Source organism: Mustela putorius, unplaced genomic scaffold, assembly GCF_011764305.1.
Source record: "Mustela putorius furo isolate JIRA1106 unplaced genomic scaffold, ASM1176430v1.1 tig00001433_pilon_pilon_pilon, whole genome shotgun sequence".
In the NCBI taxonomy this organism is placed as follows: Eukaryota; Metazoa; Chordata; class Mammalia; order Carnivora; family Mustelidae; genus Mustela; species Mustela putorius.
The window spans coordinates 1,555,908-1,570,234 of NW_025421741.1; the positions used below are offsets into that span (position 1 = coordinate 1,555,908).

The following is a 14,327-nucleotide window of genomic DNA, read 5'->3' on the forward strand; positions in this document are numbered from 1 at the left end:
GCAGGATCCGGGGGGCCAAGAGGCAGAACGGCCCCCACCGCGAGCAGCGTGGGGCAGACCCGTGCGGCCAGCCTCCCGCGTCCACCTGTCTGTCCTGGCAGCTGGCTCCGAGACCTCCCAGAAACACGGGGCTGCACACCCAGCCATGCACACATGCACTTGCTGGCTCATGCATGGTGCACACGTACACACAACCACACACACACGCACACAGCATCTCACCTAGAGACCCGGGGACACACCGCAGACATAGACGGCCCCGGAAGGACATCAATGGCTCGTACTTTCTCGTGTGCAGAGTTAAGGGAGCACACATACTGCGAAGCCACTGGCGTGTCCCCTGACCCAGATGTGCAGGCAAAGCAGCCGCAGCTGACCTGTCCCCACCCGTCCTCAGAGAGACAAGGCCACGGCCAAGAGGCAGCCTGCATCCCCAGCTGGAGGGCCCAGACTCACTGCACCACAGGCTCACCGACACACAGGCTGGTGGTGCTCCACCCTCGGACCCCAGGAAGGCCTGTGGAGCCCAGCAGACCCACACACAAACCCCACATGTCAGAACCAGGGCACGGGACCAAGCGGGACAGTCGCAGGGGCTGCGGGGTCACTGCCTCATGTGCTGACGGGCTGGGCAACCATCCTGCAGCCTGGACACCTCCATGCCCCTGTGGGGGGAGCAGGCTGCGGGGGTGCCCAAGGCTGCCATGAATCCCTGGGCCATCGGTGCGGCCCGTGCCCTCCAGCCCCTCCAGGTTCGCCCTCAGACATCCCTGGGGTCAAGGACCCACCGTGGGCCAGGGTCCGGCTCAGTATGGAGGACTTCTGTTGGCCATCAGCCCCCGCGGCCCCATGGGGCCTCTAAGGGTGGACGCAGCCCTCACCCCCTGACAAGCTCCAGAGCTTGGGGTGAAGTGGGCCCTGCCCCCGTCCCAACAGATCCCCAGCTGCGAGGGAGCCCAGGACAGGCGGCCTCCCCTCTCCCCATCTGGCTGCAGCGGGCTCCAGCCGCCCCCTGCCCAGCCTCGCTCTGGACCCCTGCCCTCCCCACAGGCACTTCCCCCCTAGGCACAGACCCCAGTCTCCGGGAGGGCAGAAGGGAAGCCTGTCACCTGCCTTAACTGACCACCCGCCCGCGGACACCCCGGGGCTGCAGTTCCGTGCTCCCTGGCCAGTACGGGAACCACGTGCCTTCGCCTACAGACAAGACCCACCTACCTCACCCCACATACTCCCATGACGACTCCCCATCGGAGACACCTGCCTCCTCCGACCGACCCCAAACCCAGGAGCCTCAGGAGCCAGGACCCGGCACGAGGTACTGGATCCAGCTCCGCTCGTGGCCCAGGCACTCCATCGGACTCAGCAGCGCCGGCCGCCGAGCTGTGCGGCGCAGACGGTTAACACGCACGGAGACTCTGCAAACAGGCAGCAGGGGGCACGTTACTGCACACGACAGCTCGGGCTCGGCCGCTCGCGTTTACGGTCCTGGTTAATTTGGATCTGCCAGTCTCCCTTTTATTATCCCGTGGGCTGGTCTTAATAATCAAGATCTATGTTATGTGCTTTGTGGCATAATTAAAGCTGCTGCTTAATTGGAAAAGCTACCCAGTCCAGACAGAGGGAATCAATAATCACCTAACGCAAGAAAGTGAGTGAGAACCGTAGTTTGAGAGCGGACAGAACCGCCGGTCGGGGCCGGCACGCACGCGGACACACACACACACGCGCGTGCATGGGTGCACACGCATTAGCATGGGGCCTCACACAGACATTAACACACGCACGCACGTGCACGCCCACACCCCATGTGTGCTTCTAGTGGCGGCGCCGGCCAGCATCCAGCACGAGGCCATTTCTCACCGGACGGGTGGGCTCTGCGGAGGCTGAGGCTGTTTAGGGAGTCGAAATCTGAAAGCTAAAGGTGGGCAAAGACGAACTTGGATTTACATGTCTGTTCAGCTGGTCATGCAGAGATGTTTGCTGGGGGCCTCTTGAGCTCACAAGGGCTCCCACAAACAGCCACCAGTGTCACAAACCGAGAGGTCAGCATTCTGCTGTGGCTCATCCTGGCCTTCTTCCCGCGGGCTCCTGTCACCGACAATGGCGTGACTACCTCCAGCCCAGACCCTCCTGGTCACGGCAACCGTGACCTGATTGCCCATCGCAGCTCCTGGAAGGTCTCCGCTGCGGGTCCGGGGCCAGCGACGGTGCGTGGCCATCAGGTGGGCTGGATGGGGCCGCCGGGGTGGCAGCGGCTGGCCCCACCAGCCGTGCCCTCCCTGTGTGCTCTTGGGCCTGTCCCTGGACGCTCTCAACGGGCACGTCTGGGCTTCCTCCCAATACGGCGGCTTCAGGACAGGCAGGCTGCTTCTGGGGCGGCTCACAGGCCAAGGCCAGGGCTGCGTTGGGCAGGGTGGAATCCGTGGAAGCCCCACGACTTCACCTCTGCCCTCCTCTATTGGACGACCAGCCCCAAATCCGATCCCATCTAGGGGAGGGAGGTAGAGTCCCCGGCCCTTGAGGCAGGAGAGAGAGCAGATTCTGGAAGACAGTTTCCCTTCCATGCTTGGCTCATATGGAGCAAATGAGATTCGGGGGGGAAATGCACGTGGGGTTCATGCAAACTATGGCCCATGGGCCCAATCCGGGTACTTGACGCTTCCTGCCTCAGTTTCCCCGTCTGCAAAATGTGGGCCCTGTCTGTCTTCACAGCCTTGCTACAGGGTTGAGTGAGGCAGTGCCCGGTCTGTAGGCAGTGCTCTGCAGCACACTGGTCTTAAATAAGCCCCGGGGCAACGATCAGGCACCCCACTCACTGAGCTGCACAGGGTGTGGGTCTCCCCCGGGATGGCCGGGGCCGTGTTCAAAGCCAAGGACACATGCAGGCTGTCACCGCATGACTATACGCCAGGCCCAGGAGCCTGGCAGGAGAGCACGGCCTCGGGAGGGCTTCTCTCCGGCTTCTAGTTTGTCATCCGCACGTGCACGGACGGGGGTCTGTGCGTGTCACAACCATCAAAGCTTCCCCATTTCTATTTGGGAAAGCAATGGATATAAATAAACATGTAAGAAAACAGGACCCACATTCTCTGTTACAAGGAGGCAGAGAGCTGTACCCCTTTCCATCGGGGTCCTGTAAATCAGATCCCCATCAATTAAGGCATATTGTACATGTCGGCGCTTTCAGAGTTTGCCTTGGTATCTTCTTCTGTAACGCGAGACTGAGAGGGAACTGGTCGCTCCCATCTGGTTTTATTTCGGCAGATGGAGCCTTCCTGAAGAGGGAGCCTCTGCCACGGGAGGGAAGGAGGGTGGCCTCAGTCCTCAAAGGGAAAGCCAGAGGAATACCTGCCCCTCAGGCAAATGCCAGCACAGTGAGGTGTCAGAGGAAAGTGCTCTGGGGACTCAGGAGTATGCAGGGTTGTGCTAGACGGAGCAGGGAGAGCCCGTTAAAAAGCAAGAAATAGGGCGCCTGGGTGGCTCAGTTGGTTGAGCCACTGCCTTTCTCTCAGGTCATGATCCTGGAGTCCCAGGATCAAGTCCCTTATCAGGATCCCAGCTCCATAGGAAGTCTGCTTCTCCCTCTGACCTTCTCCTCTCTCATGCTCCAACTCTCTCAAATAGATAAGAAAATCTTTTTTAAAAAATGCAAGAAGTACAATCCAAATATTTGAGCAAAAGATTTAAAAATATACGTGTGTATGTGTGCTAAATTATTTATAATTTATTGTGATATTGGCTTCAGGAACAGCTCGATCTAGGTGCTCCAACTATGGCCCTGGAACCTGATTCCTCCCTACCTCCCAGCTTGGCCACACTCTGCACTGGGTTTTTCCTTGAGTTCCGCACGTGGGCTACGGGAGCCGCAAGCTTTGGGCTCATAATCGTGAGCAGGTCCCCATGTTCCCGTGTTTGCAGTTTTACTTTGACGGAAAAGCCTGATTTTTTTCCCCAGGGACCTCAGGTAATTCGAACATGCACTCTGATTGGACTGGCCCAGACCACATGGCACCACTGAGCCGTAGATGTGGCTGGTAGACATAACGCTCTAATTGCCGTAATCCTGAGTCACGTGACCTGCCCTGGGGCTGGAGCGGAAGGTTTGCAGGGGTTCCCCTGTGGGAATGAGGAGCTGGAGCCCAAGGAAAGAAAACCACATTTCACGGCAACCAACAATGGCATCCATGACACACACTCACGTCTGCTCTATGCTCTGATGGCTCAGGACGCAGCAGGACCACCAGGAGAGCCTGCCCCAGCCCAGGGCTGGTGACGGCCGGACAGAGAGGGCCAGCGCTCTCTCTGGCACTCTCAAGTGAGTGCCACTCACTTGCTGAGTCAATACTACCACGTGCACAGGAAGGGGTTCACACAGCAGGCCGGCTCGCCTGTAAATACCCTCCCTGCGCGGCAGAAGTCTGGGACACCGTGTGTGACTAGAGCGTCACTGCTTACAGGCATCCAGGTGACCATCGGAACGCCATTGGTTACCACGTGGGGTGGTCTGTGCTGCAGAGCCGTCCATGCTGGAGCTTGAGCCACAGGGTCAGCCTGACCTCTGGGGCCTGGGGACCAAGGTCAGTCGGCCACTGAAACCCTGGACAGCAGGGCCATTGTCATACTTCATGGGGGCGGTCACTCGCCGGGGCTGGGAGGGCTCCGCGCCGTCTCTGTGGCTGCCCTGGGAGGGGCAGCTGGAAAATGCCTCCTATACCCCCCACCCCCGCCCTCTGCACTCCTCTGCGTGATGTCATTCTGTCCTTCCACAAAGCACAGTGGGAGTAAAACGGGGCTGCCCAGGGCGGAGTCCCAGAGCCTGGGTGGTCCTGGGGGGACTCCGGAGGCTGCTGTGCACCCAGAAGCCCAGAACCAAGAACTCAGCTCCAGCCACTGAGTGAGCCTTACTGCGGCCACGCTCCAGAGGTCAGGGCGCCCTGGGGAGCGCTCAGAAAATGCCACGCACAGTCACGCACGAGCACACACCACCCATGCCCACGCACACGCGCACACCACACACACACACGCACGCGCCATTAGAGCACAGACTGGGTACGTCCGGAACCCGAGCCCCTCAAGCCCGCGTCGGTGCCTTTGTCACGTCCGTTTCCCTCTTCCGTCACCTGCGTTCCCCACTTCGCGTGTTTCTTCAAATTGGCCTGTTTCATGCAGAACCGCATTTTTTACCCAGACAAGGAACCTGTACAACATCCCTCGAAAGGAAAGCCAGCATGGCTTATGGTTTGATGGTACCCGTGACATAAAACCGCGTTCTCTCGTGTGGCGCGGGGCTGAGGCCACGGGGTCACGTGTGCTCGGGGTCTGCCGGGACGAAGGGGAACTCCTCTGGGATGACGTCCCACAGGAACAGGAGAGGTGGACGGTGACCTCTCACTTGCAGACGGTGCTGTCCAGGGAACAGGCCGCTCCTACGGTCTGTCCCAAAGCACAGGGTGAAGGGAACCCCAGGGCCGGGCCGCCGGAGGCCCACGCCGTGCCCCCAGGCTCACTTGGACCCCTGGCCCAGGACAGCTCACTCCGTGGTCTGGGGAGTCTGCGGTGAGTTCCCGCAGCCCGGCCTGGGGGAGGGGCATCGCACCTGCGACTGTGCCCCACCTGGACCGCCCCCGCCCCCACAATGCACCTGCTCAGGCCTCCCCCTCCCTGGGGCGGGATGGGGGGCAGCGCAGTTCTTCCACCCAGCTCCCTGGACCACTTCCCGAACACAGTCTCAAACACATTCTGAAAACACCCCCAAGCCGCTGTGCTGGGGTTTGCTCCAGGGCTGGCCCCACCCACCCCCACTCGGCCCCGCCCCCCACTGCCAGCCCCCAGGGTCCCCCCTGCCCCAGGGCTTTCCACAGACAGAGCCACAGCGAGGAGCCGGCCAAGCTCGCCTTTTCCTTCCCAGGGCCCACGTGCCAGCCTGAGGGACTTTTTTCAAGTAATCACGTCCACTTAATACGGCATTTTGTTCAAACGTCATCCCCGCCAAGGTACCTAATGAGCTTTCAAACAGGAGGTCATGTCCTGAGAGGCCGCGAGGGAAGGCCACAGCCAGGGGCAGACTGGGGGCAGGAGGGCCAGGGGCTCGAGGGTGGAGAGCGCAGACAGCTTTAGGTGGGGGTGCCGTGCGAGCAAGTAAGCCCCGAGGTCCCTGCGCTTCACCGGTGTCCTGGCGTGGAGCGGCGACAAGTCTCCACCGGCTCCCAGGCCCGCGCACGTCTGCGTGGGCCGGGTGCCCGCGACCCACCGACAGCAGAGACCCCAGAGCGCAGAGCGCAGGCAGGGTGGACACGCTGCGCCGGGGGTGCCTGCCTGCGCGTCCGTGCACGGCCGTGTCCGTGCTCCGGGAGCCCACAGCGCGCGGGGGCTGGGCCGGGGGGCGCCTGGGAGGCGGCCACATACTCACTTTTTTGGCCTGTAGTCCGGGATGGTCCTGTCCAGGGAGATGCGGTCGCTGAGCTGCGCGTTGTACCCGTACTCCTCGTACTTGCTCTCTGTCTCCTGGCTGTCCGCGTGCAGCGAGGCCGCCATGCCGCCCTGGCCCAGGCCCCCCGGCCCCTCCACCAGGCCGATGGGCTTGGCGAGGCCTGGCAGGACACGGGAAAGGAGGGCGGTCAAGCAGGTCCCCGGGCCCTCCCGCGCCCCCAGCCCGTCCCCAGCCTTGGGCTGCCACGTCTCCCAGGCCCAACTCCAGGAATTCAAGGGAAGTCTATTAATTCAAAAAACATTTTTCAATAAAAATAAGTTAATTTTAAGAATGCAAAGCGGTTGCCCACCCGCTCCCGGACCCTTGACGCTGTTGGTCTTTCTGACGTCACGGCACGCATACAGTGGGGCTCGACCCGGTGTGCCCACGGTCCTCCGGGAGCGCCGGAATGCCCCACGCAGAGGACTTGGCACCATGGGGGCCCTGCCTCGGAGGGCGGAGAGGGACGGAGCTGGCCTGGGAGACCAGGCAGGAGAGGAGGCCTGTGTGCACATGGGCTGCCTGGGAAGGTCAGGCCTGGGGCTTGTTGTTCCGGAACGTTCCCTGGAGTGGTTACATGTGCCAGAGAGGAGCAGGGCCGGAGTGCCCGCTGCGCGCGGGGACGGCACCCTGGCTCTCTGGGACGGGTGACTGGCACATGCTGGTTCCGGGAGTGAGGCCCCAGGGCACCGTCCTTTAACGGGCGGAAAGGCAGGCTGGTCGGCCCCCACGTGCAGGCCCCCCGGTGCACGGGCAGCAGGCTCCTCTCTGCGCCAACCGCCCCCTTAGGTTTGTGACGTGACTGAAACAAGAAGGCCGCGCCTGTACCGGGCCGAGGCTGCCCGACAAACCCCACTGACCGGCGGCCCCTCCCCGGCCAGCCGCCGGCCTGGCAGAGCCTGTGTCCCCTCCCGGGAGCCGCACACACCTTCCCATTGGCCTGCGCCGGGACCCCGCTGAGTCTGGGAGCAGGAGGGGAGCCCCGGCACCTGGACCTCAGTTTTCGGAAGTCTTGAACCAGCAAACCTGTGTTTGTGTTTATGTAGGACCGAAGGACACACGTTGCATATAAAATTGAAAAATTGCCTGACGCAGAAATCACTTCCTCTTATTTTAATATACCAAAAATACTTATCTAATCATGCTACTTTTAAACGTCTGTGCTGGATTTTCTACTTTGGGAAGTCTGTAAATAGCCACCTCCCAAAGGCAGATGTGCCCTCAGACCTGAGGGGACAGCAGTGTCCGCAATCGAGGCCAGGCCCCCCCAGAGGGCTCTGGGGCCCAGGGTGGGGACCTGGGGGGTGGGGCCGGGGGTGGGGGGACCCAGAGTGGGGTGGGACCTGCGGTGGGGGCCCGTGTGGGGGAGCCCTCGGGGTGGGTTCTGGGGGGTTGGGGGCTGAGGGTGGGGGCGGGAGGTGGGGGTGGGGGCCGAGTGAGGCTAAGGGGCGGGGGCGGGGGGATGGGAGGAGCCCTAGGGCGTGAGCTCCAGGGGATGGGGCCTGAGCATGGGGGCAGAGCAGGGAAGGGGAGGCTGGGGGACCCCGGAGTGGGGTGGGTCCGTGGCTGGGGTTGGGGCGGGGCTGGGGCGGGGCCTGTGGTGGGTTCCAGAAACCCTGGGGCCTGAGGGTTGGGGCTCCCTCCCCCGCGTGAGGTGGGCCGCAGCAGGGCAGGCAGGCTGGGGCTGGAGCAGAGGGAGGACCCAGCTTGAGCGGGGTCAGGCCCTGGAACTCACGGGGCTGCTTCCTGTCGCTTTTTCGCTTGTCACAGTGAGACACGCACATGTGAGAACCTGCAACGGTGCACAGAGCTACGAGAAGGAGGCGTTGGGGCGTCCTGGGCAAGGCCCTGCCTGCGAAAGATGGGGCTTCCCTGGTTGTGCCCGCACGCGGGGTGCTCCGGGCGGACAGCGCCCCTGCAGGGCTGCCCAGAGCCCGAGGCCCAGTCGCCGGCCCCTCCTCCCTCTACTCTTCCCCGCTGCGCCTTTAGCCTCCGGTGTCCCCGCGGTGACTTTCTGACCTCAGAAGGAACGCTTTCGGGTCTATTTCTGGAAGTGTCACGTCAGACAGCGTCTGTCCACTTCCTCGTGCGCTAAAGGAAAGCGTTCCCCCGGGCCTTCCCCTCGACGGGGGTTGCTCTCATTTATAGATTTTTTTCGGCTGCGGAGCCGTCGGAACCTCCAGGGGTAAGCTAGAGGTCTGCCGGACGTCACCGCGCCTAGTCAGCAACACTTAAAATTTTGTCACGGAGGTAGACGGCACGGTAAGTGTTCTCACAATAATAAAAATTTTAAAAATAAGCCGTTGAATTACCCCCAGAGAGACAGAAATAGCTACACCGTGGCTTCCACATTGTCAGCCGCTGGCAAAGTCACTTAGAACAGCTCATTTTGCTGCACCACCGCGACCCAGCTCCCCACGGCTGGAGGCTGCTTCCAAGAGAGGAGCGAGCCCACCTTCACCACCCCGTGCCGGCTGCGGGCGGGCCTCGGGCGAGCGAGCCACGGAGGCCACGCGGCCCGGCCTGACCACCCACTCGCCCTCGGTGCAATGTCCAGGCAGCCTCACTTGCCCTCCAGACACGACTCATCCCCCCAAATTATGTGCATCTTCGTTGGCGTTAGGCTTGGATCTTGACTTTCGGGGCACTTTTCAGGGCAGAGAGGTAAGGATGATTAGTAACAATATTCACACAGCTCGGGCTTCGGACACGGGGCTGTGGCCAGCAGCCACGCGCCGCCACGCCCCGGGCCCCGGACAAGAGCCGTGTGCTCGGAGGAGGCCGGCCAAGTCCAAGGGGAAGGGAGGCGGGAAGCCCGTGGCACTGGGCAGCCCACGACGCCAGTGTTCCAGAAAATCTGTGAAGCTTGCACATGAGTGTTTTCTCGTTTTTGGTGCTTTTACAGAAAGTAAAAGATGGATGCCCGTCATGAGAGAGTCCCCGAAACACAGACGTGGAGGCAGGCACAGATGGCAAGGCCCTGGGAGCCCCAAATGTTCCCAGGGCGCCCTGGGGTTGGGGACCCTCACAGCCAGAGGCTGAAGGCTGGACTGGCATCTGGTCTGGTTGGAGGCTCACGGCTGGTCCTGAGTGCCCGGGGCAGGTGGGGGTCTGCTGGGGCCCCTCACCGGCTCTGAGAGACATCCCAGATTCTCCTCGGTGGGGATCGAGCTAAAAATCCCGGAGCGTGGAACCTGCAGACACCGAGCCGTTGCTCCCGGGGACACACGGGGTCGGGTTCCCGCGAGGCCCTGGTCGCCACATTTCCATCCACCCGCCAACAAGCCACCTGGTTTTACGTGTGTTTCTGTAAACGTCCCCTCCCTGAATACGTTCTGTGACCTCGTTAGCCAGCGGCCTCTGGCTCACGTGGGAACCAAACGCTCGTGACGCCCGCGAGTTCTCAGCAAAGGCACAGCGTCTGTGCTCGCGGACACCTGCCTCGAAACAGCAAAACACCAGCAAGAACAGGACCAGGCGGGACCTTGAACGGAGGCTGGCCCAGGTGGGAGCGCTGAGGCCCAGACACGCCTCCTCACCACGTCACCACGGGGGCGGCCTCAGGCTTCCTGCCACTCGGAGAGGCTGTCCCCTAGGGCAGGGGGCGCCCCTGGGTTGCCCCAGCTCTCTTACAGCTCCGCCCATCAGGGCTTCCCCCCTTCCCCCCCGGGGCTCTGGGGACCCCATCTTCCCTCCTTCCTGGGATGCCCTTCGTGGGCTCCTGACTCTTTCACAAAGACTTCCTTCTGAAGAGGCAGGACTGCTTGATCCCTGAGTGACGAGGACAGGCAGAACCACAAGAAACTTGTAAAGACTGAAAGAGGCCCGGCCGTTACTGGGGGTCCACAGCCCGAGCACCGTGAAGGCCCCGGGGTCGACACCGACATCTACAGAACCAGCTTTTGTCCTCAGGTCCCGAAGTCCTGGCTTCCCCAGCTGGGCCTGGTGCCGGGCAGGGCAGCGGCACAATGTCCCCTGTCCTGCTGCCGGCCTCAGGGGCTCATCTCTCATCCCATCTGTCAGGCCACCGGATGGGGCACAGGCAGGCTCTGCAGCCTGTGGGCTGAACAGTGGCGAGCTCTGGTCCTGGCCTCAGGCCCTGCGGAAATGGAGTTCCTGCGGAGTCACCGGCTAAGACAGAGTCATCCTGAATTGGGGTCGGGTCCTTCTAGGAAGAGGGGATTTTGGACACTGGCAAAGAGAAGATGGCCGCATGACAACCCCTGACAGAGACTTGTGGGCCGAGGCCACCAGCCAGGGAATGCAATGGGTGGCCAGGAGCTCTAGGAGCCCCCTCCCCCGGAGCCCTGGCCTCCGGGAGCCTCCAGGCTGTGGAAGAATGAGTGGCTGTGGTTTCAGCCATCCAGAGCTCCTGTTTTGTCCGGGCGGTCCTGGAGACCCCAGGCTGACCTGCCGCCCCCGACGGTGACAGCTGGACACATGGATGTGAGCTGTTCAGTCGTGTGGGGCAGCCCTCCGTCCCTCTGGGGACGGTGCAGGGACAGGCCAGATCACAAAGGTGCCCAGGGCCTCCGGAACGGGAGGGAGAGGCGGCTTTTCTGGTTTGCAATGTTCCACTCCCTCCTGTGGGGGAGTCGGAGCCCCAGACTCTCTGTCCTTGTGAATGAGAAGGGATTTCGAGAACAATGGGAAATGCATGCGTCAGCCCGGCCTCTGGAACGTCCACCCGCCTGACTTCTCCGACAGTGAAGCAGAAACCACTCCTGCTTGTTACGCTGGGACTTGATGAGGGGGTCACAGGCTGGTCGCGACAGCTGGCGGTCATCAGGCTGGTCCCCGGGCCGTGGGACCCACTCCCGGTGCTTTTATCCCCACATTTCAAAGAAGGACATGACCCCCCCCCCCCCGGCTCACCGAGGCTGCACAACCTCCTACGCACACGCTTTCAACTTCAGATCACCTCAGTGAAGGATTTTAGAGGGAACCGGGAAAGGTCCCCAATTTCGCATTTTGACATCAAGGACATTAATTACAAGGGCTTGTCACTTCAGCACCATTTCACGCCGCGCGGAGGCAGAGGACCCCCCCTCGCGGCGGAGCGTTTTAATGGGTGTCCCTGGGCTAAAACCAAGACTTTCCAAGACAGACGACTCTGAATATGAGCAACGTGTTCACGTTTTTTTAAAAAATAGCATTCAGTTAACAGAGAGGGTCTCCATCTGCCGGCTCGGGGTGGCAGGCCACGGAAGGCTACAGGACAGCTCTCAAAGACACCCCGTAATCGGGGCTTTGCAGACGGGATCACTGTACGGACCCTGAGATGCAGAGCGTCTGGGGCCATCCAGGAGGGACCTATGCGCCATCAGGAGCCCTTAAAGCACAGAGTCTGTGGGAGGTTTGACAAACACGGTCGAGGGGACCGTGAGGTCTGAAGGCAGAGCCCGTATGGACGGGACGCCTGGCCCCCGAAGCTGGAGGGGCCGGAAGGATCCACCCCAGAGCGTCCAGAGAGCCCAGCCCTGCCCACACCATGGTTCCAGCCCAGGGACACCCATTTTGGGCTTCGGAGCTCCAGGATGGTAAGAGAATAACTCTGGGCTGCTCTAAGCCCGTCGGCATGCGATGATGGGTCCCGGCAACCCCGGCACAGGGCAGAGCACCCAGGCAGAGTGCAAGCCATCGGTGCGGCCTCCCACGGGCATGCCCAGGCCGGGAGCAGACTTCTAGAGCGGCGTGTAACCACTGCACCTCCTGCCTTGGCCCCGGGTCTCCTGACAGCGGCACAGCGACCTTGTGGACACCCTGCAGTCCCCCAATGGCTTCCCCAGACCTGGGTGCTCCCAGAGGCAGAGGACCCCAGGCAGGTGCAGGGGTGGTTCACAGTGACCACATTCAGGGCCAGGAGGATAGATCCGGATTCGTCCGTGGACCCGCAGAGTGGTTGCCCCAACAGCTGTTCCTACCGACGGCCCGGACGTTTCAGAGAAGAGCAGCCCATGTGGAGGGTCTGGGAGGGCCTTGGGGCTTAGAGCAAGTCTCCGGGCACTGCCCAATAAGAGAGATTTCAGGTGCAAGCCTGGGCTCCCAGCTCCTGTGGAAGGTTCCAGCCGCCTGACGGCACGCGTGTGCTTGGGCACAGGGCCCTACACCGGCACAGGTGGTCAGCTCCCTGCCCCCAGGCTGTTTCTCACGGCTGCCTGGAGGCTGAAAGGTTGTGCCCCTGGTTGAGACGGATGGGAAGGTGGTGGTTCGGATAGAGGCCCCAGAAGCTGGAGCCTGTGGGGTGGCCTTCCTGGGAAGACGGTGTTTGCCGGTGTAACTCGAGTAAGGACTTTGGGGTTCGGGTGCGTCATAAATTCAAGGACGTGTCCTGGTAACTTAGAGGGCGCTCAGAGGGCCACACGCAGAGGAGAAGCCTCGTGATGAAGGAGACAGAGACGGAGTCGGGTGTCCACAAGCCAAGGATCGCCGAGGATTGCCAGGAGCCACCAGAAGCTGGAGGGACGCCTGGAACCGATTCTCCCTCCGAGCCTGGGGAAGTATTCACCCCGATTACGGGGTGTCTTTGAGAGCTGCCAGCACTGATTTTAGGCTTCTGGCCCCCAGACCGTGAGAGAACAGATCTCTGCTGTTTAAGGCCACCCTGTTTGCGGTCATTTGTTACGGCAGCCAAGAGGGCACTCGTGGGGCAGGGGGAGGAGATGAAGAGGAGGGGGAGTGAGAGGTGTGGGGGGAGGGGAGGGGGGATGGGGAGGGGTGGGGGCACGGGCGGGGATGGGGGTGGGGCGCGGAGGTTAGCTCTAGGCAAGGGGCAGGGCGGACCCTGGGCAGGCGCGGCCGGCGTCTGTCCTCTCCGGCTCGGCCGGCGTCTGTCCTCTCCGGCCCTTCCGCGGGTAGCAGCACAGTCCATCTGGGCGGACAGGAGTTCAGCGGAAACGCGCGGCTCCCTGGGCCGACCCTGCAGCCGGCGTGGCGGGGCACCAAGATCTGATCGATGAGACTTAAGTGGAGTTTGCTGGGTGGGATTTCTGGGAGACGCGTCTAAAAGGCCCAGTCCGCTGGTGTATGTGGGTTTGGCCTCTTCCTGCAGTCCCTCCCCTGTCTCCTGCCTGGAACTAGGACTCCGTGCCCAGGGCTGGAAAGCCACCCTGTGACCACGAGGCCAGAGGCCACTCACCAGGAAGGGAGAAGCTGGAAGCAAACGGGTCTGGGCCCCAGCGCGTGTCGGCTGAGGGCAGCAGACCCCAGGGCCGTCAGGCCGCGTGCTGGGGCTGTGAGGGGACCCTGAAATCTCCCAGAGACGCAGGGGAGTGGGCCCTGAAGGGGGTGGGGGGGGGCTCCCTGCGGTGCCCTTCCCCCATCCCGGGGCCCCTTCCAGCCACCCTCCCCAGAGGAGTCACGTCACACCTGCGACCCACGCCTTCCAGACAGGGGGCCCAGCACATACCGGGGGCTGCGAGGGTTTTCCGCGCGGGAGGAAGCGCGGCTCCCGGGCTCCCGGCTTCCTTGAGTCACGGATTCCATCTGTCACCCTGACGTCAGCCAGGAGACAGTCCCACTGCAGACGCTGCCTCAAAGGCAGAGCGGAGGGCCTCACGGGCGAGGCCGGCAGCCAGGCCCCCCACCCCGCACCCTGCAGCCGCGGGCCAGGCCAGCAGACGGACCACCGGCCTCCCCGGAGTCCACCAAGAAGCTCAGATTTCAATGAACACCAGTACCAATTGCTAAAAAGCAATAAACATCTCTGGCAAGTAGGAAGAAAGGACAGGGACAGACGAGAGGAAAACTGGGAATCTGTGAGAATCTGTGCTTCTGCGGAAGGGCGGGCATCGTCCCGAATACCGCGCACGTGGCGTCCGCAGATGCCCCCGATGTGGGGCGCGCAGCCTTGGACGGG

At 62.3% G+C, this 14,327-nt stretch overlaps 1 protein-coding gene across 3 annotated transcripts in view; it reads right to left on the reverse strand.

Moving 5' to 3' along the window:
* Window positions 1-14,327, reverse strand: part of GALNT9 (polypeptide N-acetylgalactosaminyltransferase 9) — a 73,091-nt gene that overhangs the window by 44,908 nt on the left and 13,856 nt on the right. Inside the window, exons 1-2 of one of the 3 annotated variants that reach the window (XM_004779570.3) lie at window positions 13,878-13,941; window positions 6,410-6,590 (exon numbers count right to left, since the gene is read on the reverse strand). The exons of 1 other annotated variant lie outside the window; for it this stretch is intronic. In XM_004779570.3, the coding sequence (XP_004779627.1) occupies window positions 6,410-6,534 (125 nt within the window). In that variant the 5' untranslated portion in view covers window positions 6,535-6,590; window positions 13,878-13,941. Of the gene's footprint in view, window positions 1-6,409; window positions 6,591-13,877; window positions 13,942-14,327 lie in introns of those variants that run through there. One more of the 3 variants, XM_004779569.3, reaches the window with a different exon arrangement.